General features: G+C 40.5%; 2 protein-coding genes across 2 annotated transcripts in view; one reads left to right on the top strand and one right to left on the bottom strand.

Annotated features, from left to right (window-relative positions):
• TUBGCP3 (tubulin gamma complex component 3) overlaps positions 1-14,211 on the top strand; it is a 122,250-nt gene extending 108,039 nt beyond the window's left edge. Inside the window, exons 18-22 of the mRNA XM_048855426.2 lie at positions 6,165-6,253; positions 6,408-6,539; positions 8,259-8,399; positions 9,354-9,470; positions 13,046-14,211. Coding sequence (XP_048711383.1) covers positions 6,165-6,253; positions 6,408-6,539; positions 8,259-8,399; positions 9,354-9,470; positions 13,046-13,204 — 638 coding nt within the window. The 3' untranslated portion in view covers positions 13,205-14,211. The remainder of the gene's footprint in view (positions 1-6,164; positions 6,254-6,407; positions 6,540-8,258; positions 8,400-9,353; positions 9,471-13,045) is intronic.
• A 5,826-nt stretch (positions 14,212-20,037) lies between these two features.
• Positions 20,038-27,108, bottom strand: part of LOC125639004 (uncharacterized) — a 30,817-nt gene continuing 23,746 nt past the window's right edge. Inside the window, exons 9-12 of the mRNA XM_075129865.1 lie at positions 25,174-25,290; positions 24,524-24,595; positions 21,212-21,359; positions 20,038-20,975 (exon numbers count right to left, since the gene is read on the bottom strand). Of these exons, the coding sequence (XP_074985966.1) occupies positions 20,207-20,975; positions 21,212-21,359; positions 24,524-24,595; positions 25,174-25,290 (1,106 nt within the window). The 3' untranslated portion in view covers positions 20,038-20,206. The remainder of the gene's footprint in view (positions 20,976-21,211; positions 21,360-24,523; positions 24,596-25,173; positions 25,291-27,108) is intronic.

The following is a 27,108-nucleotide window of genomic DNA, read 5'->3' as shown; positions in this document are numbered from 1 at the left end:
AGTCACTGTTGTGAGCAGTGGAGGTGTCTGAGTTGGAGCTCCACTCATATAAAAGTGAGGGAGACATCTGGTGGGGTGTTCTCCTTGAGGGCCATTCCGCTTTCCAAGTTGCTTCTCCCCCTCCTACATCCCATCTGATCCAACGCTGTGTGTATTCTGGCTTTGAGACACCTGGAGATCACAAAGATGGGTTACATATTGTAGCAGCTTGGTTATAAATGTATTAATTATTGGACAAAGTGAGAGTACTGGAAGAGTCTGGGTTTTTTAATTGTTCTAAAATATATGAAGGATTGCCTAGAACAATGGATAGGTGCTTCTTTGTATGTAATAAAAGTTGGGTGTAAACAAAGCTGTATAATAATACTATGAGAGAGAAGTATGTATGCTGCGGTGTAAGGCTTTTTGTCAGTATGCTGGCCACATACTTACTACTGGCAAAGGTATGAGGGACTTAGAAAGTCTTCACTGGCATTTATATCACATAGTCATAGAAGAGCCAAATACAAATAGAGAACTTTTAGAAAAAAATTAATTTAACTTTATTTTTAGAGGTTTTTTAATATTCCCCCCCACACACACACACCTGCACCATACACTTGAAAAGGCAGGCTACGTTATTATCAGGTGTCCAACTGTACAAGATTTAGAAAGGGGAATTAGATTATTACTAATTATACAAACCTATAAAATTTACATAATGTAGCTTTCCTATACAAAGTGTTGAAATGTTAAAGGTCCCCATACCTTTGTACCTATGTGGGACTTGAACTACCCAGATATTTGTTGGAAAAGTAATATGGCAAAATACAAAATCTCCAAAAAGTTCTTGGAATGTATTGGGGACAACTTCTTGTTTCAGAAAGTTAAGGAAGTAACCGAAGCGCAGCCATTTTAGACTTGATTCTGACTAACAGGGAGGAATTGGTTGCGAGTATGAAGGTGGAAGCAATTTAGGTTAAAGTGATCATGAAATGATAGATTTTATGATTCTAAGGAAAGAGTGAGAGCAGCAGTATAAGCACCATGGAATTCAAAAAGCAGGCTTTAACAAACTCAGAGAGCTGGTAGGTACGGTCCTGTAAGAAGAAAATCTAAGGTATAAAGGAGTTCAGGAGATCTGGCAGTTTCTCAGAGACAATATTAAAGGCACAGTAGCCTACTATCCTGATGTGAGGGAAAGATAGGAAGAAAGAAGCCAATATGGCTCCATCAGGAGTTCTTTAATGACCTGAAAATCAAAAGGAATCCTACAAAAGTAGAAACATGGTCAACTTGCTAAGCATGAATACCAAAGAATAACAGAAGCATGTAGGGACAGAATCAGAAAGGCTAAGGCAAAAAATGAGTTACACCAAACAAAAGATATCCAAAGCAATAAGAAAAGGCTTTATACATATACTAGGAGCAAGAGAGAGATGAGAGAATGTATAGGCCCTTCCTGTTTGGTGGGGAGGGAGAGCTAATAACAGGTGACTTCAAAAAGGCTGAGGTATTCAATGCATATTTTGCTTTAGTGTTCACTTAAAAAGGTTAATTTTGACCATATACTTAACACAATTCACAGTAACAACAAGGAGGAAGGAACACAAGTTAAAATAGAGAGAGAACAGGTTAAAGAATATTTAGATAGGTTAGATGTAATTAAGTTGGCAGGGTCTGATGAAATTCAAGTTGGAGTGCTTAAGCAACTAGCTGAAGCAATCTTGGAACTGTTAGCGATTATCTTTGAGAACTCATGAGGGGAATGGAGAAGATAAATATAGTAACTATCTTGAAAATGGATAACAAAGAGGACCTTGGAAATTCTAGACCAATCAGCCTGACTTTATGACACCCAGCAAGATATGGAACAAATTATTAAACGGTCAGTTTGTAAGCACCTAAAGAATTAGGGTAATAAGTAATAGCCAACATGGATTTGTCAAGAACAAATTATGCCAGACTAGCCTAATTTTCTTCTTTGACAGGGTTACTGGCCTCATGGAGGGGAAGGAGGGAAGCTTTTGATTTGAGAGACCTTAATTTTTAGTAAGGCTTGCCAGTCTCATACAGAAATTAGGGAAATATGATCTAGATGAAGTTGCTATAGGGTGGATGGTGTAGTTGGTTGATGATGTAGTTGGCAGCTCCCATTTGCTGGGAGGGGTGCAGGTGGGAATGTGGGGGGGGAGGTGCAGGAGCTCCTGCTTGGGGTGGGGATGTGGGGGGGCTGGGGATGTGGGGGGGTGCAAGAGTCAGGGCAGAGGGCTGGGGGCATGTGAGGGGGGTGCAGGTGTCAGGGCACGGGGGCCTGGGTATGTGTGGGGGTGCCAGAGTCAGGGTTGGGGTCTTGGGGCGGGGGGTAAAGGAGTCAAGCAGAGGGCTGGGTGTGTGTGAGGGGGGTACAAGGCTCAGGGCAGGGGCCTTGGGGGTGTGCGGGGCTGCAGGGCTCAGGGCAGAGGGCTGGGGTTATGGGGTGCTCACAGCAGGGGGCTGGAGGGGATATGCCCTGCCCCTGCTTCTTTTCTGCCTCCGTCGTCGGGAGCAGTGAGCGCGCTGACTCCGCTCCTCCCCCACCCCCTCCCTCGCAAGGGCCAACAGGGAGGGAGGGATGAAGAGGAAGAGGGGCAGGAACTCAGCACACTGTGGGAAGAGGCAGGAGAGCTGGCAGCTGCCATTAAAAATGGGCTTGTGCGCCGTCTTTGGCACGTGTGCCATAGGTTGCCGACCCCGATCTAAACCAACAAATACGTTGAGTCTGTCAAGTCCTTTTCCTTTGGCCTTCCCAGGATTCCCTGACTTTCTTGTCTCTCTTGGGGTGCAAGTCCCTCAGGACAAGGACCACCTTCATTTTGTCTTGTACAGTGCTGGTGTTTAGTGATCTAGTTTAACCATTCTCAGAAGATTTGGGAAAAGACCCAGAAGGCCCTAAAGGAATGAAACCGTAGCTTAAAAAAGTGTGCACATGGCTGGGAGCAAAATATACCAGAGTTCTAGACTGACCTCTGCCGTTGGCTGCCCTTTATGTATTTCTAGAATAGTATCACTTCTGGTGTCTAAGTGCTACACTCAGCAATATAAAATATAAAATGCCCAAATAAATTTGTTAGTCTCTAAGGTGCCACAAGTCCTCCTCGTTGTTTTTACTCAGCAATATAGAGTCACGCAACACTGTCCATAAATGGCATCAGTGGCTCCATGGAGCCAGGCCCATGCTCAGAAGGGGCCCCGGCCTGCTCTGCTTTCACTGTGCCCTCAGACCCTGCCAGCCCACTGGCTCCCCCTCCACCATTTGCTCCTGTTGGCCTGCCCGCTGGCTGGCCGAGGGCTCCTCTCCAGCCCCTGGCCCCACCTGCCCGCTTCTCTCTGCCTCCTGGCCTGACCCTAGTGCACCTCCGGCTCCGGTCAGTCTCTGCTTCCCACCACCTGTCTACCTGGAGCTGAGCCACCTGGGTCTGGTGCAGAAGCCTGGCCAGTCTCGGTCAGTTGTGGGGAGAAACAGTGGAGTGGGGGGGAGGGGCTTGACTGGGCCCCTCCAGGCAAGTGGGTCCTGGGGGAGCCCGGACGGGGCAGGCCCTGGTCTGGCTGATCTCGCCACTCGCAAGGGGCCGGAGCGATTCCCCACCCCGGGACCAGCCCTGGCTGCGCTGGTGGCTCAGCCGAGCAGACACAGTCACATCCCAGCAGGGCTGGTGAGTGGGGCTGGGGGGTAGGGGAGTGGGTCTCTGGAGGGCCTGGGGGTGGGTGCATGGCTGTGAGGGAGCGGGGAAGATCTGTGTGTTGGGGCACTAGGGAGTGGGGGTTCTGTGTGAGGTGCTGGGCAGTTATGGTGGTGTGCAGGGCGCTATGCATTTGTGGCAGGATCTGGTGGGGGCTCTGGCCATAGGGAATCGGGGGAAGGGGGTGTGTTCTGGTGTTTGGCAGGGAGGCTGCGTGGCACGGCATGGGCCCACCCCCGAGGGGAAGGGGCATGCTGGCAGCACAGAGCCGGGTGGGCTATTGTGCATCTGGCAACTGCCAGTTTGTAAATAGTGCCCTCACACTGGGCTGGGTGGAGCAGGGCCACCCCTGCCATGCTGTGCCCCATTGCCCCGGCTGGTCCCTTGTTCTGGGGACCGACCCCCCTGCGCCATGCTCCATTGTCCCCATGGGGGCCCACAATTATGTTTGGCGCCGGGCCTACAAAAGGTTAATCCGGCCTTGAATGGCATCCTAGTGTGTTCTGCTGTTTGTCTCTACCTGATTTGCCAGAGCTTTCTTCACCATGTCTTTTGATTTTGGGATTATTTTATTTTTGTAAGTGTAAGTAATTCCTTTTCTTCACTTATGGCAGGTAGAATGTGGCAAAGAGGTCGGTTTTGTAACATACTCTCTAATATAGGCTTTGGTACAGTCTTAACTTGCTTGGTAGGTTGTTCCATAGTTGGGTACTCTTGACTGAGAGTGCCTTATTTTCAGTTCTCTCAAACTTTGGTCTAGGCTTTGTTAGATGCATTGTCCCAGAAGAGTGCAGCTGTCTTGGAGGGTAATGGGTGGAGAGTCATTCTTTAATGTAGCCTGGTCCTGACCCATTGTGGCCCTTAAAGATTAAGAGGGTAAAACCTTAAACTGGCACCAGAAGCAAACTGAAAGCCAGTGGAGAGTGCAGTATATATTTTCCCAACAATTAGTCCCGGTGTGAAGATATGCTGTTGTGTTGTCTATCTTCAGCTTTAGACACAATGTATTATAATCCAGTCTGGGAGATTCACAATGCATCAACTTCTATAGCCAGATCCTCATCCAAGAGAAAGGAGTGTGTTTCCTTAAAAAGCTGCAGAGGGAAGAAATTAATAATTTTCTCTAACATAGTGAGTGACTAACACTTAGCTATGCCTTTTGGCTCCTATTCCCTATGATATGGGTACATATCAGTATCCCCAGTTTACAGATGGAGAACCTCATGATTGGAGAAGGTAAATGACATGCCTGTTGTCACACACAGTCTGTGCTGGAACTTCGACACTGGCTCCCAGCATAATGCCTATTTTCAGCCTAAAACAAGTTACACAAACAAAGAAACTGAATATACCTTTATTTGTCCTGTCTCTTTGTGCTCCCACATACTTTGGTCACAGGGAGGGTAGCAAATTGATACAATATGTATTAAAAAACAAAGTAGCAGACCCATCCATTTATTATGAAACTAGAGATTTATTTTTTATTTGACTCCTCACATGCATCAATGTAATGTAATGTGCTAGGAATGGCTTATGAACAAAGAAATTGAGTGAAGAACCAGAGGTGGTACTCATTGGTAGACCCTCAAATCTTTTGATGGTTTTATAAATTCACAAAGTGTTTTAAAAAACCAAAACAACAACAACAATCCACCACCACAGTCTTAACTTGTCCTTAACCTATTTCAAAGTTTCATATTTTTCTTGGGTGGCAAGATTACCTTGCAGTTAATGAAATGTTATTTCTTTAATCTATCTGCATTACTTATATAATCCCATTAGTGTAGTATCTGAGCATCTCACAGTCTTTTATGTATTTTATTCTCACAACTACCTGGTATGGTAAAGAGGTGCTATTATCCCTGCTTTACAAATGGACAACTGAGGCAGTGAGACACTTAGTGATTTACCTAATAAGGTCATGCAGGAAATTTGTGATGAAGCAGAGAGTTGAACCCATGGCTCCTTAGTTCCAGGTTAATGCACTAATCACTGGACCATCCTTCTCTTTTGCCTCAAAATATCTGAGAGCACATATATTTCATGCACAGTATGCAGAAGAATTGTGTGTTTAAAAAAAAAAAAAAAAACCAAAAACCCTGAAGGATAGTAAGTGTTTGTTCGAGACATTGAGTTGTAAGATTTTCATATTTAAATATTGCGTACAGTTATAATGCATTTCTTTCTGTCTCTTGGATTTGAGAAGCAAAAGGCTTTTACATAATGCAAAGCCATAAAATGCTATATGATTAGACATCTGGTTCCTTGTTTGTCTTATATTGCATAGAAATTCATTAGAGAAAGATCTTTACTCAAGTATTACTAGCTAGTATTAAAGCTAGTGATGAAGACCAATGATTGTCTTGCTATAGCTTACTTAGTATGTTGGATAAAGCAATATTAATACACTGGCTGGTGTGTGTGTCCTCTGTTTTAATATATAAACTCTGGGTTTTTTTACAGAGCTTTCTGGGGTGCTGCATCAGTGCCACGTGCTGGCATCAGAAATGGTCCATTTCATTCATCAAATGCAGTATTACATTACATTTGAGGTACACTTTATCCATCTAATTTGTTACTGTTAAAAAGGGAGAATAGTCACATTTAATAACCAAGGTGACTTATGTGTCTTCTATTTAGAGTAGAAGAGTAACTATATAATCTATCAAATATAGAACAGCTTAGCCCTGAATCCTTGTTTTCTAGGTCCTTGAATGTTCATGGGATGAGCTCTGGAACAAGGTCCAACAAGCACAGGACTTAGATCACATCATCGCTGCTCATGAAGTTTTCTTGGACACAATCATCTCTCGCTGTTTGTTGGATAGCGACTCCAGAGTAAGCCTTTTTCTTTGTATAAAATCATAACTTTGTTATGTCAGCTCATGCTTAAATTATAAAAATATTTTTTTTATATTACAGTAGCACCTAGAGTCCTCCCCCCGGGATCAGAGCCTTATTGGACTCGGTGCTGTGCCCAATGCCTACACTGAATCCTCTTCTCCAGCTACCCCTTTCTTGAAGTGACTTCCTCTGCTCACATGGCTTCCACCAACTCTAGGCTGATGGCTCAAATCTACCACCCTACCCCTAATTTGTCTGCCTCTGTCCAGTCCTGTATCTCAGCCCGTCTAACTCCTCCAGGATGTCTTGCCATCAACTTAAACTTTGCAGGGCCAAAATTGAACTCTTTGTGGCCCCCCCAACCCTGTCTTTCTGTGTCACTGATCACAGGATTGAGTGAGAAGAATGAAGATAGTGTCCATGGAGTATCATCTAACTCCTGCTCCAGCATCATTCTGACCATGTCTGATGACACACACAGCTTTGAGTCCCTCCACTACCATCTCCCCCACACCAAATACAAGCTTCAGATTAGACCTGGTTGGAAAAAAGGAAGGAAATTGTAAATTTTGTATTGAAATTTTTTTCTTTCTGAAACGTTGACAGGCTTTGACCAGCTTTACTTCTAGCATTTACCTTTTAAGTCCCTAAATATTTACATGCTCTGTATCTTATCACATTTCTCCACATGCTGATTCCATCCTTGTGGCATGTTTGTCGACTTCTCCCACAAGAATCTTCACACCTTCCTCCATGCCTCCTTTTATGTGAGGAATACCCTCTGCAGACTAGAATGTGAAACCACTACCCTGTTCTCCTTCAGATACCTTCTCAAGACTTGTTCTTCCACGATGCTTATGGGAATCTCCCAACAGATAACTACTAGATAGATAGCCAGTAGAGACATCAGATGTTTATTATCTTTTTGACCTATGTAAATGCCTGTTCTCATTACCATTGCCCTCATCTCCTCTCTCATATTTATTTCGATAGTGTAATCCACCCACTTTCTGCATCTTGCCTTGATTATATTATAAACACTTTGAGGTGGGTACTATATTGTTCTGTATAACACATAACACACTGAGAGCCTCCAAGCACTACTGTAATACAAATAATTATTTCCTTGATGGGCCAATTAGCCAAAAAAGCTGCTTTTGAATTGGAAAAAGGCAATACCAGAGCAAAGCCCTTCATGTTAAAAATTCAGTTGTTTTACACAGCTACTAAGAGCTGTACGACTGGTAAGAATTTAAAAAGAATCTTTTAGGAGAGCGAAGAGGAACTGCAAAATGTTCTCGCTCTTTCTTTCTTTCCAGACTTTCTGTAGCAGTAACATAATTATTTTGGACCTAGAAGTGGACTATTGGCCATCTGTTTTACTCCACTCTTCCCCTTAATGTTCTTAACCATTGTGATAATCTTCAGATAGAAAAGTGGGTCACTTGGCTTGCATTTGGGGTGCATATGCAGGCACAGAGCTTGAGATGAAGCATGTTGCTATTGCAATATGGACTGGCCCTTTTTGGTTCTGGTAAGAAGTGTACTAAAGTTTCTCCTGAATCAGGGTTTTTTGCACAGTTGTGCCCTAGGTTACCAATTTGTTTCCAGCTAAATAATTCTTTAGAATCTCAACAAATGTAACAGTAGCTTTAAAATCCTCTTTATATCCAGAATTTTCTTCTTTTTTACTCTTTCTGAATCTTCTCACAGACACTTCTTAACCAGCTTCGAGCCATTTTTGATCAAATCATTGAGCTTCAGAGTGCTCAAGATGTAATGTACAGAGCTGCTTTGGAGGAGCTGCAGCTGAGGTTGCAGTTTGAAGAGAAAAAGAAGCAGCGTGAACTTGAGGTACAGTAAGGCTGCCAGTGCAATGTATTATGGGTACGGCTAAGATCTTATCACAGTTATTTTTAGTAAAAAATCATGGACATGTCGCAGGTAATAAACAAAAATACACAGAAGCCTGTGACCTGTCCCTGACTTTTTCTTTTTAAAATAACTGACAAAAGGGGGAGGAAGGGCTAGGAACTGCGGGGGGCGGCCCTGGCCGTCCTGGGCCTGAAATGGGAAATGTCATGGAGGTCTCTGGGGGTCATGGATTCCGTGTCTTCAGTGACCTCTCTGACATAATCTTAGCCTTAATTATGGGTGGCAATTATTTGAAACAGATGGAAGAACAATGTATTTTTTAATTTCAAGTGGATGTGCTTTTTAAGACAAAACAAACATCCAAGGTTGTTAGGTACCTTTGCCAAAAGTTAAAAATATAGTCAGAGAGAGAATATATCAGCAGCTTCCACATACTCCATAGAAAGTTAAATAGAAGGTCTTGCAGCAGGTCTTGAAAGTCAGCCATTTTTGAGATGTTTCAGACTGAGGAGTGGAGAGTAGGTTCAGAGCTCTGAACCCCTCTTGGAAAATGTCTTGCCTAAATCTAGAAGTCGAATCCTTTTCCCTTCCACCATACAGATACATTCAATTGGAAGAGTGGATATGCGATGAAACCAGCTCATTCCTAAACACACACAAACTTACGGAATTCTCATTTACCGTTGTCTATCATATAATAATTCTTGGCCAGTACATTTTATAACTTGTCACCTTTTGTCGATTAACACAACTAGTTAGTTATATTTGGTGCATAACCAGTGTGAGGGGGTTGACAGTCACAATATGAGAAGCTGAATATGTGGATTGTTATGATGAATTTCGATGTATGAACATGTCAGTTTAGTCCAATTGTTTGCTGGACCTATAGTTTATACATGTGAGGTTAAACATCTCTCTCACTTTGTTCTGTAGGGTGAGTGGGGAGTAACTACTTCCGAAGAGGAAGAAGAGAACAAAAGGATTAGAGAGTTTCAAGAATCTATACCAAAAATGTGTTCACAGCTGCGAATACTTACACATTTCTATCAGGTGACCTTCAGATTTATAAGGATTGTTTAATCTGTACCAAAAAAATAAATTTGCCAGTTTTGTATAATTTGAATTTGTAAAAATCAAAACTACCTGCAATTTCAATATGAATGTTCGTCTGTCCATGATCTGAATTTTTTTTGTTTTAAAGCATTCGTGTCAGCTAGTCCTCAATACAGTGTGTTGTCTTTTTAAATATGTTTTAATTAATTCAAGAGTGGCTCCATGGAAAACATCAACCTTAGGAAAATTGATAGTTTGTAGGTGGATGATATTTGGGAACTTCTAGTAGCTGTTCTGAATGAGCTTTGAAAGCAAGTACTTACTTACACGGTGGACCATGATAGCCTCTTGTGTTAAGTCTCATACTTGTTTCATAATGGATTTAATAGCTCTTTTAAAAGTAATCTTAATCCATATAATCCCAATTGCATTCCATTTACCTTCCTAATCTTTGCAAATGATTACTACCCAAATAATTCTCTTAAAGAAACAGTCATTTTCTGTTCTTCTTTTAGGGATGTTGAAATGGGTAGTGTCTGAGCAGCTAAGTGAAAGCATGCAGAGTCACATGCTGTGAAAAGAGAATTATTCAGGCTTACTCTTAATTAGTTACATTTTATTCCAAATGCACCATTCACTATGGAAGCCCTTAGCTACATTTCAAGCAAAGCATTCCACAATTTTTTTTAAGGAAATTAACGTTACTGTAATCTACCATAAAACATTAGGGCCACACTTCTATCAATTTACGAAGGTCAGGAAATTGATTGTCAGGGATGGATTTTCAGTTTCAACTTGCCCTGTTGTGTCTAGTTGTCAAAGCTTATTTGAAATGTCTCATCGTGTACTTTTCTGAAACCCCCTGCAAAGAGCACTGTGTAGGATAAGGACAGCATTTTTTAGCGATAACTACTCAAAAGCCAGTAAATAAAATATAAAGTTAGATGTTGAAGATTACGGTGATATCATCTTCATAATGTATATTTTAATGTATGTTTCTAACTAAACTTGTTGAGCCAGTTCTCTTCCTGTTTTGCTGTTTATAATTTCCCACATGTTTAGTACATTAGACAAAATACAAGATGTTAAATGTAGACCTATTAAATAAAAATAGATCAATGAGTTAGGGAGACAGCAGAGGTTTCTTCTAAGTGAACCACGTTCTGCATTTATACAGCATTGTTGTTACCAGGACTGATGTAGGCCTTAGACAATAAAACACGTGTAGGGGTTTGTTTTTTGCAACACTAAGCCACCAGTAGTTCCACCATTACTGCTTGCAAGGATGCATCGTGTCTACACTAGCTATTCTGGCTGTTATAAACCTGTTCAACATGTTCTTGCACAGCACTCCTCCATCTTTTGCAATACCAATTTGTGGGTATCTGGCTCATCGTTTCTGACCTCCAGGTCAGATACGTTTCCAGGTCTCCAAAGTTGGGTTTGTGATAGTAACTGCCAGAACTGGCAAGGTTCTGTACTAAATGCTTTTAAAATGTGAATCTTGTAAATTAGCATGTCTAATGTATGAAATCGTTTTGTAAAATTAAATAATACCAGCTCCACCTAAAATACTGATGCTACTAAGGTTGTCTGGCACTTCCTAAGACCCTGTTTTTGGTTGCTTATAACTTCGTGAAATTTTAACCCTTTGGGCTGAAAATTTCCATGCCGGCTGTCTGCCTTGGGGTGAATTTTTGTGCAGAATTTCAGCCAAAGTGGTTCAGCTGTTTCTGAAATGGAGGCCAGGTAAAAATGTTTTGCCCATGTTTGTTTTGTTTTTTTAAATCTGGCAACTATATTTCAGAAGCTCTCGTGCCTCCATGCTTTGTAATTTGGCAGGCGAATGGCATTTGTGTCAGAGACCTGTCTCTTGTCATCCCTGTGAACATCCATCTAAACTGGCCAAGTTATAAGCCTTTGACAAACTGCAGTTCACACACGCTCAGTAGAGACTCCATAAAAGGTTTGCAGCTAAATTCTCGGAAAAGACAACCCAGTCTGTGAATCTAGAAGGCACCAGCTTGCCACGCAGTAACATCCCATGGGGGCACTGCTACAACTCACTGCAGGTTTTGTAGTATGTGTTGATGTCATCTGGGGATGAATCAGGATTGTATAGTGAAGGAAACTGTTGGCTGTAGGGCCCCTGCCTCATTTATTGTAGAATTTGGAAGGTGTGTAGTAGAATGAGGCAGAGGATTGCTGGAAGAGAAATTAATGGTCTCAGTCTCTGGATGGTGAAAGTGGTTGAAAGCCATCCTGGAGAACTAGATTTAATTCCTGTCTCAGTCAGGCAGTTCCTGTGTAATGCTGGGCAAGTCATGTAATCCAGACTTTTCACTGGTAGACACTAATTGTGCATTCCTCATTTTCTGGGTCCCCAACTTGAGACCCTGGGTCTGATTTGCAGAAGTGCTGAGCTGCAATTGAAGTCAGCTGCAATTGAAGTCAGTGGGAACCCTGCTTTGAACATATAAAATTTGCTATAGAAAAGTCAGCTACTAGGCGTTGGCTGACGCCTACATTTACTGGATATTTTTGACCTTAATCTCTCTGTTTTAGCTCCCCATCAGTAAAATTGGGATAATACCACTCCCTCACCGCACAGAGGTGTTATGAAAATAAGTTACTGAATTTTTGTGAAGCACTCAGACACTGTAGAGATGTGTACCAGAGAAAAGCCCAGGAGGAAATTAATAATTGATTTCAGAACAGAGTTTGAATAGTGTGTAGTAAATAGGACCTAGGGTTACCCATTGAACTATGAGGAGAAAACAGACAGTTGAATTAAGTGGGCACTGTCTGTTCTGTGCAAATGAGGCAGGGACTTGTGGGTAAAAAATAGCATATGATCATGTAATTAAGATAGCATCATATAATGCATATGCACAGGGGAGTGAATTAAGGTTTCACAGGTAAACTTAGTTCTGATTTTTACTAACTTTTGAGTGCGTGACTTTGCAACCATAATAAAGCTAGTTTAACCATTTTTCTGTGAGATTATAAATAAAACATTTTTAAAACAATCAAAATCTTGAGTGCATGCACTGCAGCTAACAGAACACAATTTATGTGCATATAATTACATAAGCTGCAGTACCTTGAAACAGAAAAGTAATTGATAGTGTAATAAACATTGTAAAGTAGCTGCTGAAGGGGTTGCAGGAGAACCAGTTGCAATGGTGCAGCTGCGACATCAGTGCTTTCATGCTGCAGTGATTCTGGTGTGGGATACAAAGCTGAAGAGGCTTCTCAGAATAAGCAGTGCCCAACTGGCGTAGAGCTTCTGCTGTTGCGGTTATAGGTTTTCTATTTTTAACTTCAGTCATGAAGTCCCTGTATATAGCTGTGGATTTGTTATACTTAGTTTTGCACTTCTGTATGACCATCTCCACTTGATTTGTGAACTATTAATTATAAACATTCTGCTTGCCCTTCCTTTCAGAGTTCCCTATTCCTCTAATACAGTGCTACCATTCAGATCCTCAGTTTGTCAACAAATACTATTGCACACAAATGACACCATCTGTACATTCTGGTGAATCTCCTCTTTTTCCCTTTTCATTCAGGGCATTGTGCAACAGTTTTTGATCTTACTGACAACCAGTTCCGATGAAAGCCTTCGATTTCTTAGCTTTAGATTGGACTTCAATGAACATTATAAAGCAAGAGAACCAAGACTTCGTATGTCTTTGGGCACTAGAGGGAGACGCAGCTCACATACGTAAAGCAACTTCTAATGAGTCTTCCTGGAATTCTGAAGGATGTTAAACCTGGTATTGGACAAGGCAGTCAGTGTCTACATACTAAAACCAAATGGCATGCAGTAGGTGTCTATGATTTCTGCAGGCAATATGTTTTCAGTCGTGATTGTGTGACACTGTAGGACAGAGAGCAAAAAAGTCTTGTTTTTTACATTAACGTTTGTAATATTACAAAATTAAATGGGCTGGTTTAAACTGTTCCAACTGATCTGCTAAATCTTCCTCTTAATGAAGACCGTATTTTATTTGGGGCTTTTTAAGCTCTCTTCACTGTAACTTACATTCGTCTCCAGGAAATCACATCTTAATTTGTTTCAAAAGGCTCCATTTCCTTTTTTAACAGTAAAATAAGAGGGCGTTATTTTTTCTATATATATTTGTTCTATTGGGATATTGCTTTTGTTAAAACCAAGAGATTTGGATCGAGACCTAATATCCATATTAAGAAAAACATTTTACTATACTGATTTTCAGTGTTGTGATGTATTTGTGTGAGAAACTTTGTATCCTGGTATGTAAACTTTACATACGTTTTAAATTTTTTTCTCTCTTCAAAGCTAACATTTTCAAAATTTTGATTTGTTATTCCAGGCAAATTCTGCTACTATACAAAAGCAAATTACAGGACCATAACAGGTGTGACATGTATCACATAATATAGCATCCTAAAATTGAAGTTAAAACCTTAGTGCTAGCCCAAGTGAAGTAAAGAAATGTGTAAATATGGATAGAAGTGAATGAAGTATTTTGTGGTCAAAATCCTATGATTAGAGAGAAATTGACTTGGATAATGAAGACTACTTATTTCTTTCTTGCCTATTTTTCCATTGTAAATATTTATATATTGCTGTCCAGATGTTAGGGGGAAATGGTTTTTGTAAAGATGTCATTATATCAAGTCATTTAAGTATCCATTTATTATGTTCCACAAGTAAAAGCTTAGAAAAATAAAAACACGACTATCTTTCAAATACTTTGCTGTTTTTTGTGACTGGAAAATGACACATTTTTGGAGAAGGTGGAAAAAGGGTAAATTGCATAACAATATGCATTGATCTTTTTTAATTACAAAATCCCTATCCATAGCAGGTCTTGGTATGCTCACATCAACTAAGTTCACAATTCTACAAAAAGTTATAACATAATTACACTGAAATCCCAACAGCCCAGTCCCATAATAAATCAACCCATGTGATCAGAGCACTTGATCAAGTACTCCAAAGCTTGCCTCTTTCCCCTTCCCTTCACCTCTCTGAACATATGGGGAAAACAGCCTACACTGCATGATGTAAAGCCCCTTTGTCTATCAAGTTTGGGCTACTTTGGATCAAGAGGGAGGAAAATTCCATTTTTGAGAACACCCTGTCACACAACAGCCTTGCCTACTTTAAAACATCGGTGCTTCAGTTCAAGCTCCCCCACTGACTGTGTAGTGGTATCAATGGGGAAAGGTCCTTCAAATAAGGAGATCGTTCAGGTCATCAGCCAAGAGGAACATGAGCCTAAATCACAAGTTGTGGTACAAAGGTCATTCAACTCCAGTACCTGAAAAAGGCAGCTAAAGCACTGAGCAAAGATGACAAAGTTTTTTCATTTTCAGTATTGCCCTGGTACTATGAACACGGTTCAGCCTGAATCATCCAGTTTTTTCTTCAAAACTATAAATTTGCCCCACAACAGGAGGCACTTGAAATAGAAATGAAGTGAGGAGACAGTGAATTAATCAGAATGTCAACTTGAAACAAATCAATTGACCAAGACCTTGTGGCTCTTAAAGTAGACAGAGAAACTTTTTTGCCTCCCTCCCAGCCACAATATAAGATGTCAAGCATTTTCAACAGAATCAGCCGGATTCATCCTGAGACTTCCACCACGGATGTTTTAGTTGTTTTTTCCTCTTGGTTCATTTGTTGCAGATCAAGGTGATCTGTGAGAATGAAGCTATGGATTAAGATGCCTAAGGGCCAGTGCACTGATGGAAAACAAGAGTCTGGTACAGTATAAAGTCATACTCAATCATCAGTAGAATGGTCTGAGAATGGAACAGTGTTCTTCAATTTGTTTGGAAATGTCCAGGTTCAATTAACCTCTGAGGGCAAACCATCAAAACAGGTACATTGCCCTGCCAGGAAAGCTGTGCCCTAACCATAGAGTACTCCATTTACCCACAGTGACAGTTTCTTCCTAATCCCTATTAGCTAACGGCTGGTTTATGCCCTGAAGTGTGAGGGGTTATATCCCTTCCAAAACTCTTGGGATTTTTAAATCCTTGTTATCACAACTCTGGCTATTGTCCATATAAAAATTTGATTTTTTTTTAATAAATCCTACTAGCCCCTTGAATTAAATGTGGCAATAAGATCCACATGCTAACTGTGCATTGTGTGAAAAAATACTGCCCTTCATCAATTTTAAATGCTTTGCCTTTCAAGTTAATTGAATGGCTTCCTGTGTTAGGAAGGATTTTGTCGGTGCATTTTCTTCAACTTTCTTCTTAATCCCACCCCCCAATAATGTTTTCAGTTCCTTCACTGCACCTAAACTGCCCTAATGACAATCTTTTTGCCAAGTGTAAAACAGCATATACTTCATCCATATAAACACTCATGTCTTTTATTTTTCTTCAGCACTGTGGGCCGTTGCTCCTTTCCTCCTTGAGGCCATCTCCTATATAGGCTCCCTTGATTCACTCCCTGCTTTCCTGGTTCTCCTATGTTGCTTAACTGAGCCTGTTGTGTTGACTTTGGAGGATCCTATTTCCTCCTCCCTTCCTCCCACTGTGATGTCCCTTCTGGGTATGTTCACAGTCTTCTTCTCCTTTGCAATTTAACTCACTTATTTTCAACTGCCACCTTTACAATGATTTGCAAATCTACCTCTTCCCCTGACAACTTAGGTCAAATCTCCACCTGTCTCCCCAGTAAGCCAGTCTAAAACCCACTCAGGCTTGCTGCTTAGAATTTTGAGTTTAAACATGCTCACAATGTGGGTACCTAGTCCCCATTAGATAAAATACTTAACAAGTTATATACTGAGTTAACATCTGTGGCTTGAGAACATGACCAGAATGTAACTGATGCAAGGATCTGAGTCTGTAGACAGTATGGAACAAAAGTTTTTGAGAGAGGGGAACTGTCCCAAGTATCTTAATGGAATATTAATTCCAAGACACCTATCAGCACCATCCCAGTAGAGTATTGTGTGCAGGAAGTCTGGTCTCCCCACCTATGCCAATATATCCTGGAAGCCAAGGTAAGTACTGGGGGACCCCTGCACAACCACCCCTGCTGTTCCTGGTGGGCCTGGGGACCCCATCCTGCTGCCCCTCCCTCCCTGGAAGAGAAGAAGCCCCTTTGCCACTTCCATTCTATGGGTTGCAGGGTTGAACCCCAGGCAATCCCAGTCATAGCGTGCCTAGGTCCCCAGTTTACCTTCATCTGGCCCTGTGCCCCTGTTCCATCTTCTCAAAGGAGTTTACATGATAGAGTCCACCCTGGAAAAGGTTACATCACATGGACTTATGGAACTGGACATAGCAGACAACTGGAGACTTAAATTCCGTATCTTATTCTCTCTGAATGTTTTTGCGCCGTTACCATCATATCAGACTGCCACACAAGCGTGAACGAAGTTATCTTCATAACACTCCTAGGATGTATGGAACCATTATTATCCCAGTTTCCCACAAGTAGGGAACGGAGACACAAAACTACAGGTTCAGCAAAGCTCAAAGGCCTGTGTAATTCTAATCAATGTGAATAGTCCCATTGACTTTAAAAGGACTGCTTGCATGTAAGTGATTTAAGTGCTCTGTTGGATAGGGCCCAAGTCAGAGGCCCTCAAATGGTGGGGCATGGAGGAACGTTTGGGGGTGCGTGGCAGGGCCTGGGCCAGCCCCCCTGGGGGATGAGGAGAGCGAATGCGACTCGGCCCCACTCCGCTCCCAGCTCTGCCTCAGCCGCGGCTCCTGGCCCTGCCCCCAGCCACAGCCTGGCTGCAGCTCCTCACCTGGCCCTGCCCTCAGCCCCTGGATGCGACTCCATTGCCAGGTCTGCTCCCGGCCCTAGCCTTGGCCCCCTTACCCCGGCCGCATCCCCCACTACCCCCGGGAGCCGCAGCCCTGCTCCCAGCCGCGGCTCGCGCAGGGGCATGGATGGGGAGGGACATGACCCTGAAAAGTTTGGGGACCACTAGTCTAAGTGATTGCCCCGAGGCCACACAGGAAGTCTGGCAGAGTGTCATTGCTCTGTTACATGGTGAGTCAAGTCATTTGATCTTCTTTGCACCTCAGTGACAAAATGAGGATAACTGTATTTGCCCACCTTTGAAAGTGCTTTGTAAGCTACTCCGTGGAAAAGCCCTGTATAAGTGACATTGTTTTTGTAATGTGATAGTCTGAGTTCTCCCTACAGCAGTGTTATTGTTGCTTCTTCTGAGAGAAGACTAGTTGTAGTGTGTGTGGAGTGTGAGGTTTGTGGATAAGCTAAATCTGTATTTTAACAGTCAAGTATGGTGGGAGGAATGTGGCAGGGGGAGGGGTGGTCTGGTTCTTTCTGACCCATCAGAGTGGTAATGTCGGGCTAGCTGAAGAGTGAGTTCTTGTAATATTTGATAGGTAGCCCATCCAGTCCTGGCTTTTCTCAGACAATAGGTCTTCTATGGCCTTCTGGATTTCCCTGGCGGGTCTGCTGGTGGTGGGTTATATCTTGATACGCTATTGAAATTGGATTCCATTAGATAATTCATTCTTCCTTTTTTTCTTTGTAATTTCACATGAGTGAGTGTTGTGGGGGGGTTTGTTTGTTTGTTTGTTTTTTAGAATCTGGAAGTATTTTATTTCCTCTGGAAAGGAAACAGTCAACGTTAGTTCATTTTAGAGAGAGGATATGATTCCAAGGGTTTCCTCTGAATATTTCTTTATCAGCCTGCTGTTAGCTTTTCTGTTTTATCTCCAGTGTTCATATATTGACTGCATGGAACTGAGTAATGCTATTTCCATGGGTATTTTTAATTTGTTATTCTCCGTTCAATTTTTCTAATAATTAATATTACACTGTCTTTCTCTTTCCCATCCAAGCTCCTTCTATTCCCTTTATATTTTAATCCTTTCAGCCCAATAGTGTGGTTTTCCTAGAAAATTTCATTGGACTCTTGGCAAACTCTGACAAGTTGATACTTTGTTCTGAGTTAAAACTCATTTGTCACTTTTCCTTCTACTTGAAACTGTTCGCCATCCCCATTGCACCATTTTTTTAAAGAATGGGACTATAAAAAATAAAATAAACCTACTTTTTCCTATTTTTCTGTTGTCTTGCTCTCTAGTCAGACCTGCTCTCACTAAGACTTTTCTCCCACGGCAGTACTCTAAGGCCTGCTTCAGAAAACATCCCTATTCAGGACGGCACTTAAACATGAGTCAATGGGACTTAATCATGTACTTAAAGTTAAGTATGCACTTAAGTGCAGTCCTGAATTGGGGCCTAACCAGCAAGGCTCCAATCCTGCAAAGATTGACACACATGCTTAACTTCATGGAGGTGTACTCATGCTTAAGGTTAAGCATGGGTGCAAGTCTTTGCAGGATTGGGGCCTATATGCCCTAAAATAGCTGACTATATTCTTACCAATGATAATTTTTAGAGAGGGGTAAAAGTACACATGTGTAGGTGATGGGTAATTTTTTATGTACAGTTTTAATGTAACCTTCTACAACATTGGTACAAATGTTGTAGAAGGTTAAGTTTGGAGCTTCTGTTCTAAATCCTTGTTATCAGCCATAAAATCTATCTAATCATCTATCTATCTAATCATCTATCTATCTATAAATAATGTAAAACAGAACAAAAAACCAACTCCGTATTTTGGGCTGAAGTTTATGCTTGGTTTCATCCAAAAGATGAACACAAACCTTGATTAATATCTATGGAACTGGTTTAAAGTAATGCATAAGGGGAAAAAAAATAGGGGTGGGATTTTAAAAGCCCTCAGAACACAGGCCTAACTCAGACTTCAGTTGGAGCACATAGGCCAACACAGAGAGCTTTTGAAAGTCCAATACTACGTAGATGTTTTATGTATTTAAGTAAACATTCAATTGTTGCTCTGCACTAAGAAAACTAAACAGATTTATGCACAAGTTTGAAAATTTTATCCTCTTCAGAACAGCTTAAATTGATGATCTGTTCTAATATTTATTTGTATGTCAACATTTGTTGTTGTGTATGATTAGACTTCATCTTTCAAAATGTTTCTTTATTTAGGCCCTGATTCAGCAAAGCACTTGAGCAGTCCACTTGACTTCAGTGGGACCACTCATGCTTAAAGTTTCGCATGTGCAAAGGTGCTTTGCTGAATCAAGCCCTTTACAATGTGCGGTCTCTCTCTCTCTCATATTTACAGTTCTGGTGTTGGGATGGGGTAAATGTCTTCTAATGTCTAGCATCCATCTCTTCTTGCTTAGTTGGAACTGGACCAGTTCTGGATAAAGGATTTAATTTTGTTAGAATGCAGGTATCAGTAAACTGAACTCTTCACATTCCTTACCTCTACAGAGGATGATCACTGGGGTTGGAGGAATTGAGACAAAAACGTTTGATTAAAAAAATCCAAAAGGCTTGAGAGATTCACATTCAGTATGGGTCTTTTCTGTGTCACTCATTTACGGTATTAGTATTGCAATGTTAGTTATGGGCATTGTGAAAACTCAAACATATAAAGAAAATGTGCATGTTAGCTTAATAGTTTATAAAATGTCATGAACAAACCTGAAACTAATCTCTACATTAGCAAGTACTGACGCCTAATATAAAAATATTTATTTATTAGCATGATTACAAAAGAAAACAACCTCCAGGACTCTCAGGACTCTCATGATCACACGTGATAAAATGATTGGTACTACATGCTGCTGGCTATCACTGATCATGTAGAATGATAATGTTTACTCCTTTGAATGCTACTAATGTTCTAATCAGAATATGAATCAGAGCTACAAGAACCCTTTCTGTGCTGAGAACATGTATGCTTTGGACCATCGTGTTGAGATCTGTCTGACAGATGTGTTTTTGCAGTTGTATCTGAAGAAATGAATAAATCTGATGAAGAGTCATCACTAGGACTTGAGTCACTACAACATCCATCTAGAAGTGAACAATTTGAATGAGTTATATTACATTTTGTAGACTTTGATCTATGTTTGTCATGCCTATATGATCTTTGATGGTTTAAATGCTTTCTATGAAGAGCGATATCTTTATCCCGTAGTCTTTTATAGCCATGTTCTTTTGGTTCTGTACAATGTTGTCTTGGTTTGTGACAACAAGATTGATTTGTTCTTAAAGTTCTAGGTCTAGTTCTGTGGTTCTTGCATGTTTTCATTTCTGAAGACGAACAATTGTCGGGAGGCATTTGTGAAGAGTGGTTACATTTTACAGGTTCAGTTGACGTTGACAGAATTATATTTCTTTCATCAGTCCTTTTTGATGGTGAGTTAATGGAGGAAGGATTATGGCCTGGTTGTTTTTTTGAAGGTTCTAAGTCTTTACCATTTTCTTTAGATTCTTCTGTTGATAAATGCGCTGGTAGTTGATTCAGGTTACTATGTTCACACTGATTTTTCACTACAGCAATGTCTCTTTTCAGGTCTTTGCAATCTATTTCCGAGATTGATTTGGCTTCATCTTTTGTTGGGTTTTCTCTTTTGTAAATGTTGTAAGTATTAGTTATTACTGGTTCCCTGCAATAATAAAAATAAGTTCAGAAACCAATATACATTTTTATGAATTTGGATAACAATTTAAAAATGATCTTACAGCAGAAACCTAATTTACAGTCTGATGTTGTCTTTTACTTTGAGGAATTAACACTTTATGTTCCAGAATTCAAAAAACCGTGATGTGTATTTAACCATAACATCTTAATTATTCAATAGCAACCATGTACTATATAATGGGGGGGAAAACAACAACTCACTGTTTGTTCTTCGGAAATATCGAAGTAAATATGTGCATCAACACTATTACAGCCAATATCAAGCCAGTGACTGCTACACAGGCTATGATGATGTGCTTGAGAAGGCCTTTAAGATCTGCAGCTTTTGCTTTTTTCTTGTCATGAATACCTAAAGGAAATTATACAATTCCACATTAGAGGGGAAAATGTGTATTATTAATAATTTAACAATGTGTTCTAAACATTGCTGCAAATAATAGTAAAACATTCTTCTCCTTTTGTAATTTCTTTGCATTAGTAAAAATCCTGTTACATTTTTGCATTAAAGTAGCACCAAACAGAGCTCTTTAAAGTTATGCAACTTACGCACTTTGGGATATATTTTGGTATTTTCTTGAATTGCTCTCATGACTATGGCAATTTAAATATTTTGTATAGATCGACTAGTAAGGATGCAGCCAAATTCCCTCCTGTCTCTACTCCCTTTCCAATCACTCAGATCAGCTAACAGACAAGCATACATTCTCTCCCATTCATGCCAGTAAAGCTTTGCTAGTGAGGACTACAGTATTGGGCCTTAAATCTCAACAGGAAGTGAACTATAATTTCAGTATTTAAGGAAGGCTGTAAAGTTTTATTATTTATTTAAACCCAGCACTGTATTTAGTGTTTACATTGTTGGACCAATTTTAAATACAAATTATCTTTGCCTTGGAATCTTGCTGTCATATAACCTATCCAAACAAAGGACCATTTCAAACGACACATTGTGGATCAACTCATCAGCGACTTAAATGATGGGGTAAATTAGATGTCAGGTGCAAGAAGTGAAGTATTGTAACTTGCACTGATGTGACACTTTGGCCCTGATTCATCAAGATACTCTTACACGTGTACCTAACTTTAAGCTTATAGACTTCTGGGACTACTCATGCTTAAAGTTCGGCATGTACTTAAGAACCTTCATCAATTGAGGCCTAAATGTCAAAACCGTGCAAGTTTGATATTTCTTCTTACACCTGACATGCATTTTACACCACTATTTAAAGTGTAAACAGATACTGAGTCTGACTTACAATTAGGATTACTCATATGCTGAAAGTTAGGCAAGCAGTGATGTATCTTGCTAAGCTAAACCCTCAGTGGGTGTGTAAAAATGAGTGTAACCACTGATTTGGTATTTCCGGATCAAATTCAAGGCTAGCATAAGTGGATACAACTTGTGTGGAAGTTAATGGTAGCTGCACTGGCTTATGCTGGGCCTGGACTTTCTCTCAGATGTGTTGAGGATGGTGTGGATGTAAATTAGAATGGGGAGTGGGTGGGTGGGAATGGGAGGGCAGCTTTCATTTCCCTGCTCATTACAACACTCTTCCACTCCATCAGCATGAAGTTACACTTGTTTTGCATAGGCAATGAAAGCCAAACTTGCAACTTTCACTTTTTCATGCCCTAAACATGTTTAATTTACAGCACTCTTTAAATATCTGCTAAATTTGGCTTTACCACCATTTACTTCATGTTGAATGTGGCCCTCTGTTTCTCTCCAAATACTTTTAAACCTTGTTTATGTGAGATCTAAAACAGGACTCGTCACTACTCTGTATGTGCCTCTGTCACACAATAGCTCCTCCTAACTCTCCTCTCTTGTAATCAAAATGCATAGAAGCATCATAATAACTGAGATGAGTGAATAGATGGTCATGCTTAATAAATATATTTATAATAGCAACAAGCCATAGTTTAAAATGTCTGATCCTATTGTAGGGGGTTATGTGTAATAATGAAACACCCCTCTATCTCTTTCAAAGAGTAAGATTTAGGGGTAGAAATTTCTGAGTTTCTGTCAAACAGTCCTGCCTCTATAAGTAAGCTATTTGCTTCCATGACTTGTCTCTCCACCCTGCCCGCCCCCCCATACACACACTGATTTTCATTTATTTCTTCTCCCCAGACCCTTTTCCTACTAGTCTCCATCTCCCTTCTAGTGTCTGTCTTGCTTTCCTTCACCCCTTCTTAGTTGCTCTTCCTTTTTGTTTTGTTAGAGAGAAGAAGGAAAGCAAGGGGTGTCTTATAGGACCCATTTCAACATTTTACTTAATCTCTCTACTCTTAATATAATTCATTGTGATGATCCCCCCTTCAAAGCCAATCAGTGCTCCTCCTGCAGCTGAGTTGAGGTTGTCCCCAGAGAGATGATTTTCTTCCCTCAGGGCTATGTGTACTGCCTCTGCCATAATCTGACCTTGAACTCCGATGCTCTGCCAGTAAACATTTGGCTTCAGAACGAATCTTTGGAAGCCAAGAAAAATCAGTATGCATAGAAGCTGGACACATATTATACTAAATCTACTCCTTAGAAACAGCACCCTTAATTCTGGCAACCTAATCTGCAGCCACAGTACTCTGGAATCCAAAAGCCAGCACTCACAGCAGTAATTTAGCATATATCTCGTACTAAAATCTACTAACGTAAATAGAAATCTCTCAGTGCAATAGAGAGATGCGACCATCCAGCTGTGCTGCTACTGGACTCCACTTTATTCTCTCCAATAAATGGCACTAGTAGTCCTTTCTTCCCTCGGTCTAGTTTCTAGGAATCAGAGGCTGTAGGTTTTCAACTGGATGATTGGCTACTTGAGGAGAAAATACATCCACACCCATTTATTTGTTGCATTCATATTAAAAATAGCAATACTGCATTTATTTAACTGTTCTTTATCTGTCAGCTGAACTTTATTCCATAGATGAAGTCCTGCTAACCAAGAGCCTTATCAGTGAACCATCTGTAAATTATTTTTTTGTGACTTGTTTGATGAATTCTGAAACCAAAGCCATGCAGCTTGAGTACAAAAGTAAATGTAGTAAATAGGTAGACCACAGTTTTTTGTATAGCATTTAGTTCTGATTTCTCATGTCTCACTTTATTAGATGCTTTTATTGTAATCTAAGCAGCCCAACAACAACACAATCTGCCCTTTTAATGTTGTAATTGAGGTCTAGGCAAACAAATTGCCATAGCCATAGAAAAATGTTTGCCCTCTTTCAGCTGAACACACACGCTACATTTTAGCTGAATAAAACTCTACTGAAAGGCATAAATCAAGAGTTTAAAAATAGCAGTAGCTTACTAAGTCAATAAATACAGGACAACAAAGCTGAAATTATACCTCTGTTGCATTAGGTAAGACTCCATTTAACTAAACTACAGTACGTTTTGTTGAGATGGGCAGGAAGAGCAAACTGGTATTTTATCTGTTTGCCTACACTAAACCCTTGTCTTAATGTGCAGCTTTATTGTTTTTTTAAAATAAGTAGCAGCCAATATTTTACCTTCATGCTCTTTAAAAAATTCAAATCGTTTGGCATCCTTCATGTTTGCCTTTGTTGTGACACTTGTAGGCTCTGTTTGGGGGGAAAAAAGAGTAAATTCAAAGTGTGTGTCGTAATTAGTAGTACAATAACCACTAAGGCAAATTATGGCTTCTCAGCAATCACTTATTCAGCCCATAACTGTGACACGCTAACAGGTTATATGTGGAGATGTTGCGAGCCAGTACAGGCATTTCTAATGCACCTATGGCAGGGATATCTAGACACTAAAGTCAGGAAGATACACTTAGAAAAGCTTTTTCTGATTTATTTTGAAAAATTTGACAGTTACAGTAGTAATATTTTAAAGCTTGGCCTCTGACATTGTGCACACCTGCAGGGGTAGTTACATGTCTCACTACCTGCTTTGTGAATGCAAAACTTTCAGGTACCACTTTGAAGTTCAGTTTGAGGCAAGCACAGACTGACCCCTCATATTTGGGTGCAGTCTGTTGTAGTTTAATATAAAATCAGCCAGTGGTGTGTAGGCAGTGGCCTCTTTAGCAGGAAACAACTGAAGTGAAAAGCCATTGAGTGGTTATTATACGAGGAGATAAAACTGGAGCCATTACGTACAGCAGACCTTTTCATTTGGTACTCCGTTTTATTACCTGGCACAGGTGTTGCTTTAAATTGTTCTAGATTTTCATCTGAGACTTGTAGACTGCGACTATGTCCCTCAAAAGGGGTCTGTGTCTTGTTTTCCTTTTCACTGGATTCTGACTTCTCTTTAATAAGAGAAAACGATTCATTTTAAAATGGCATTTAAGTCTTCACTAGCTGATGATGACCATATCAATGATGTAATATTTCTCAGCTTTAAAAGTTAAAGATCATTTTGTATTTTTGTGAGTGAGTCATCTCACCCGTCCAGCCCCAAACAAACAAACCCCCTATTTTTCTGGAGGAAATTAAACTACATAATAGTTTTTAAAATCCAGTTAACTGATGCAGATAGGTGAACTAGACACATTGGGTGACTTCCACATTGCACATATTTTACTTTACATTCCAGTTACTGCATTTTTTGCAAATTACAGTAAGAAGCTGAATATTTTATTAACAGAAACACAACCGCCACCCCACAATTTTGTAGAATCAAGTCCTGTTATGTAGTCTCCTGCCACTATAGGCACAATATCCCGCTAGAAAGTGGACAGAGCCAAATCACTGCCCACATATATTCAAGGCACCCTGGTAAAATATTTTAAAATGTTTTATATTTCAAAAAGTTTGTAATCCCATAATATTAATGTACCAAAGAGGAAATGGATAACTGAAACATTCGCTCATAACATGTTACATCAGTATAAATGCTAAAAGTAACACTGGTAACAAAGTAAAAGTACAAAACATTTGTCATGTAACTGAAAAGTTTATAACTGCTAATGCAATATTCAACACAAAACTAACAATTTATTAGACTCAGCTCCTACTACAAACTTCCATATGCTGCCAGGGACACAAAAAGGTTGGGGGAGAAGTGACATTAAAGAAGAGCCATGAGGAAGATGTGGAGTAATGGGAGGGTCTCATGGGAAAGGTTCTAAAGACCTTGTGGATCATTATTATTGTGAACCCTAGAGGCTTCGATACCATTGTGCTCTAAGCTCTGTATAAACACAAGGTGAATGACAGCACCTGCTCCAAAGAGCTTCCACTCTAAAAAAAAGAACAAGATATAACAAGTGAATGAGGTTAAACAAGTGAGTGGGGGACAAAAAAATAGTAGTTTTAGTACAGAGCAGTGTAGTGTGCAATTCTTAGTCCATCGGTAACAGTTTTATCAAATAGCAGCGGCAGTGATCACACTGTACTGGCCAGCAAACATCCTTCTCTCTGAAAAGGAGTTTAAACAGCAATCTAACTTATTTATGGACAGTGGACACCACTTAAAAATTTGATATTTGCCAACCTGTACTACCCTTTACCACAAATATTGCCTATTCCAAGAATAGTGGGACACTGTAGTACCTACTGCAGATAGGTAACTACCTACCTACATTTCTAAAGCACCTGTCACTATCGTCTATATGTATGGCCTTAATATCTACTGGCAAGTTATTTCTTTTTAATGGCAACCACAGTATCGTTCCCACATGTGTCTAATTTTCCATAACTAGGACATCCCAGATAGGCTGGGAACAGTTTGTTTGTAGATGAAAGAATGAACGCATGCAAGAGAGTACAGACTGATCTTCAGCAGTGTGATTGGAGGCCCATATAAATTACCTAGAATATTCTATGTGGGGAAATCCCAGGAATAGGTTTTTTTAAAAAAACTTGCAAAATAGAAGCAAGATTAATTCCTTCAATGTGGGCCCCTTACTGAATGAGGAAGGCAACCTAACGACAGAGGATGTGGAAAAAGCTAATGTACTCAATGCTTTTTTTTGCCTCAGTCTTCACAAACAAGGTCAGCTCCCAGACAACTGCACTGGGCAGCACAGCATGGGGAGGAGGTGACCAGCCCTCTGTGGAGAAAGAAGTGGTTCGGGACTATTTAGAAAAGCTGGATGAGCACAAGTCCATGGGGCTGGATGCGC

The sequence above is a fragment of the Caretta caretta genome, chromosome 1 (genome assembly GCF_965140235.1).
Source record: "Caretta caretta isolate rCarCar2 chromosome 1, rCarCar1.hap1, whole genome shotgun sequence".
NCBI lineage: Eukaryota > Metazoa > Chordata > Testudines > Cheloniidae > Caretta > Caretta caretta.
This window is presented reverse-complemented; position numbering and strand designations above follow the sequence as displayed.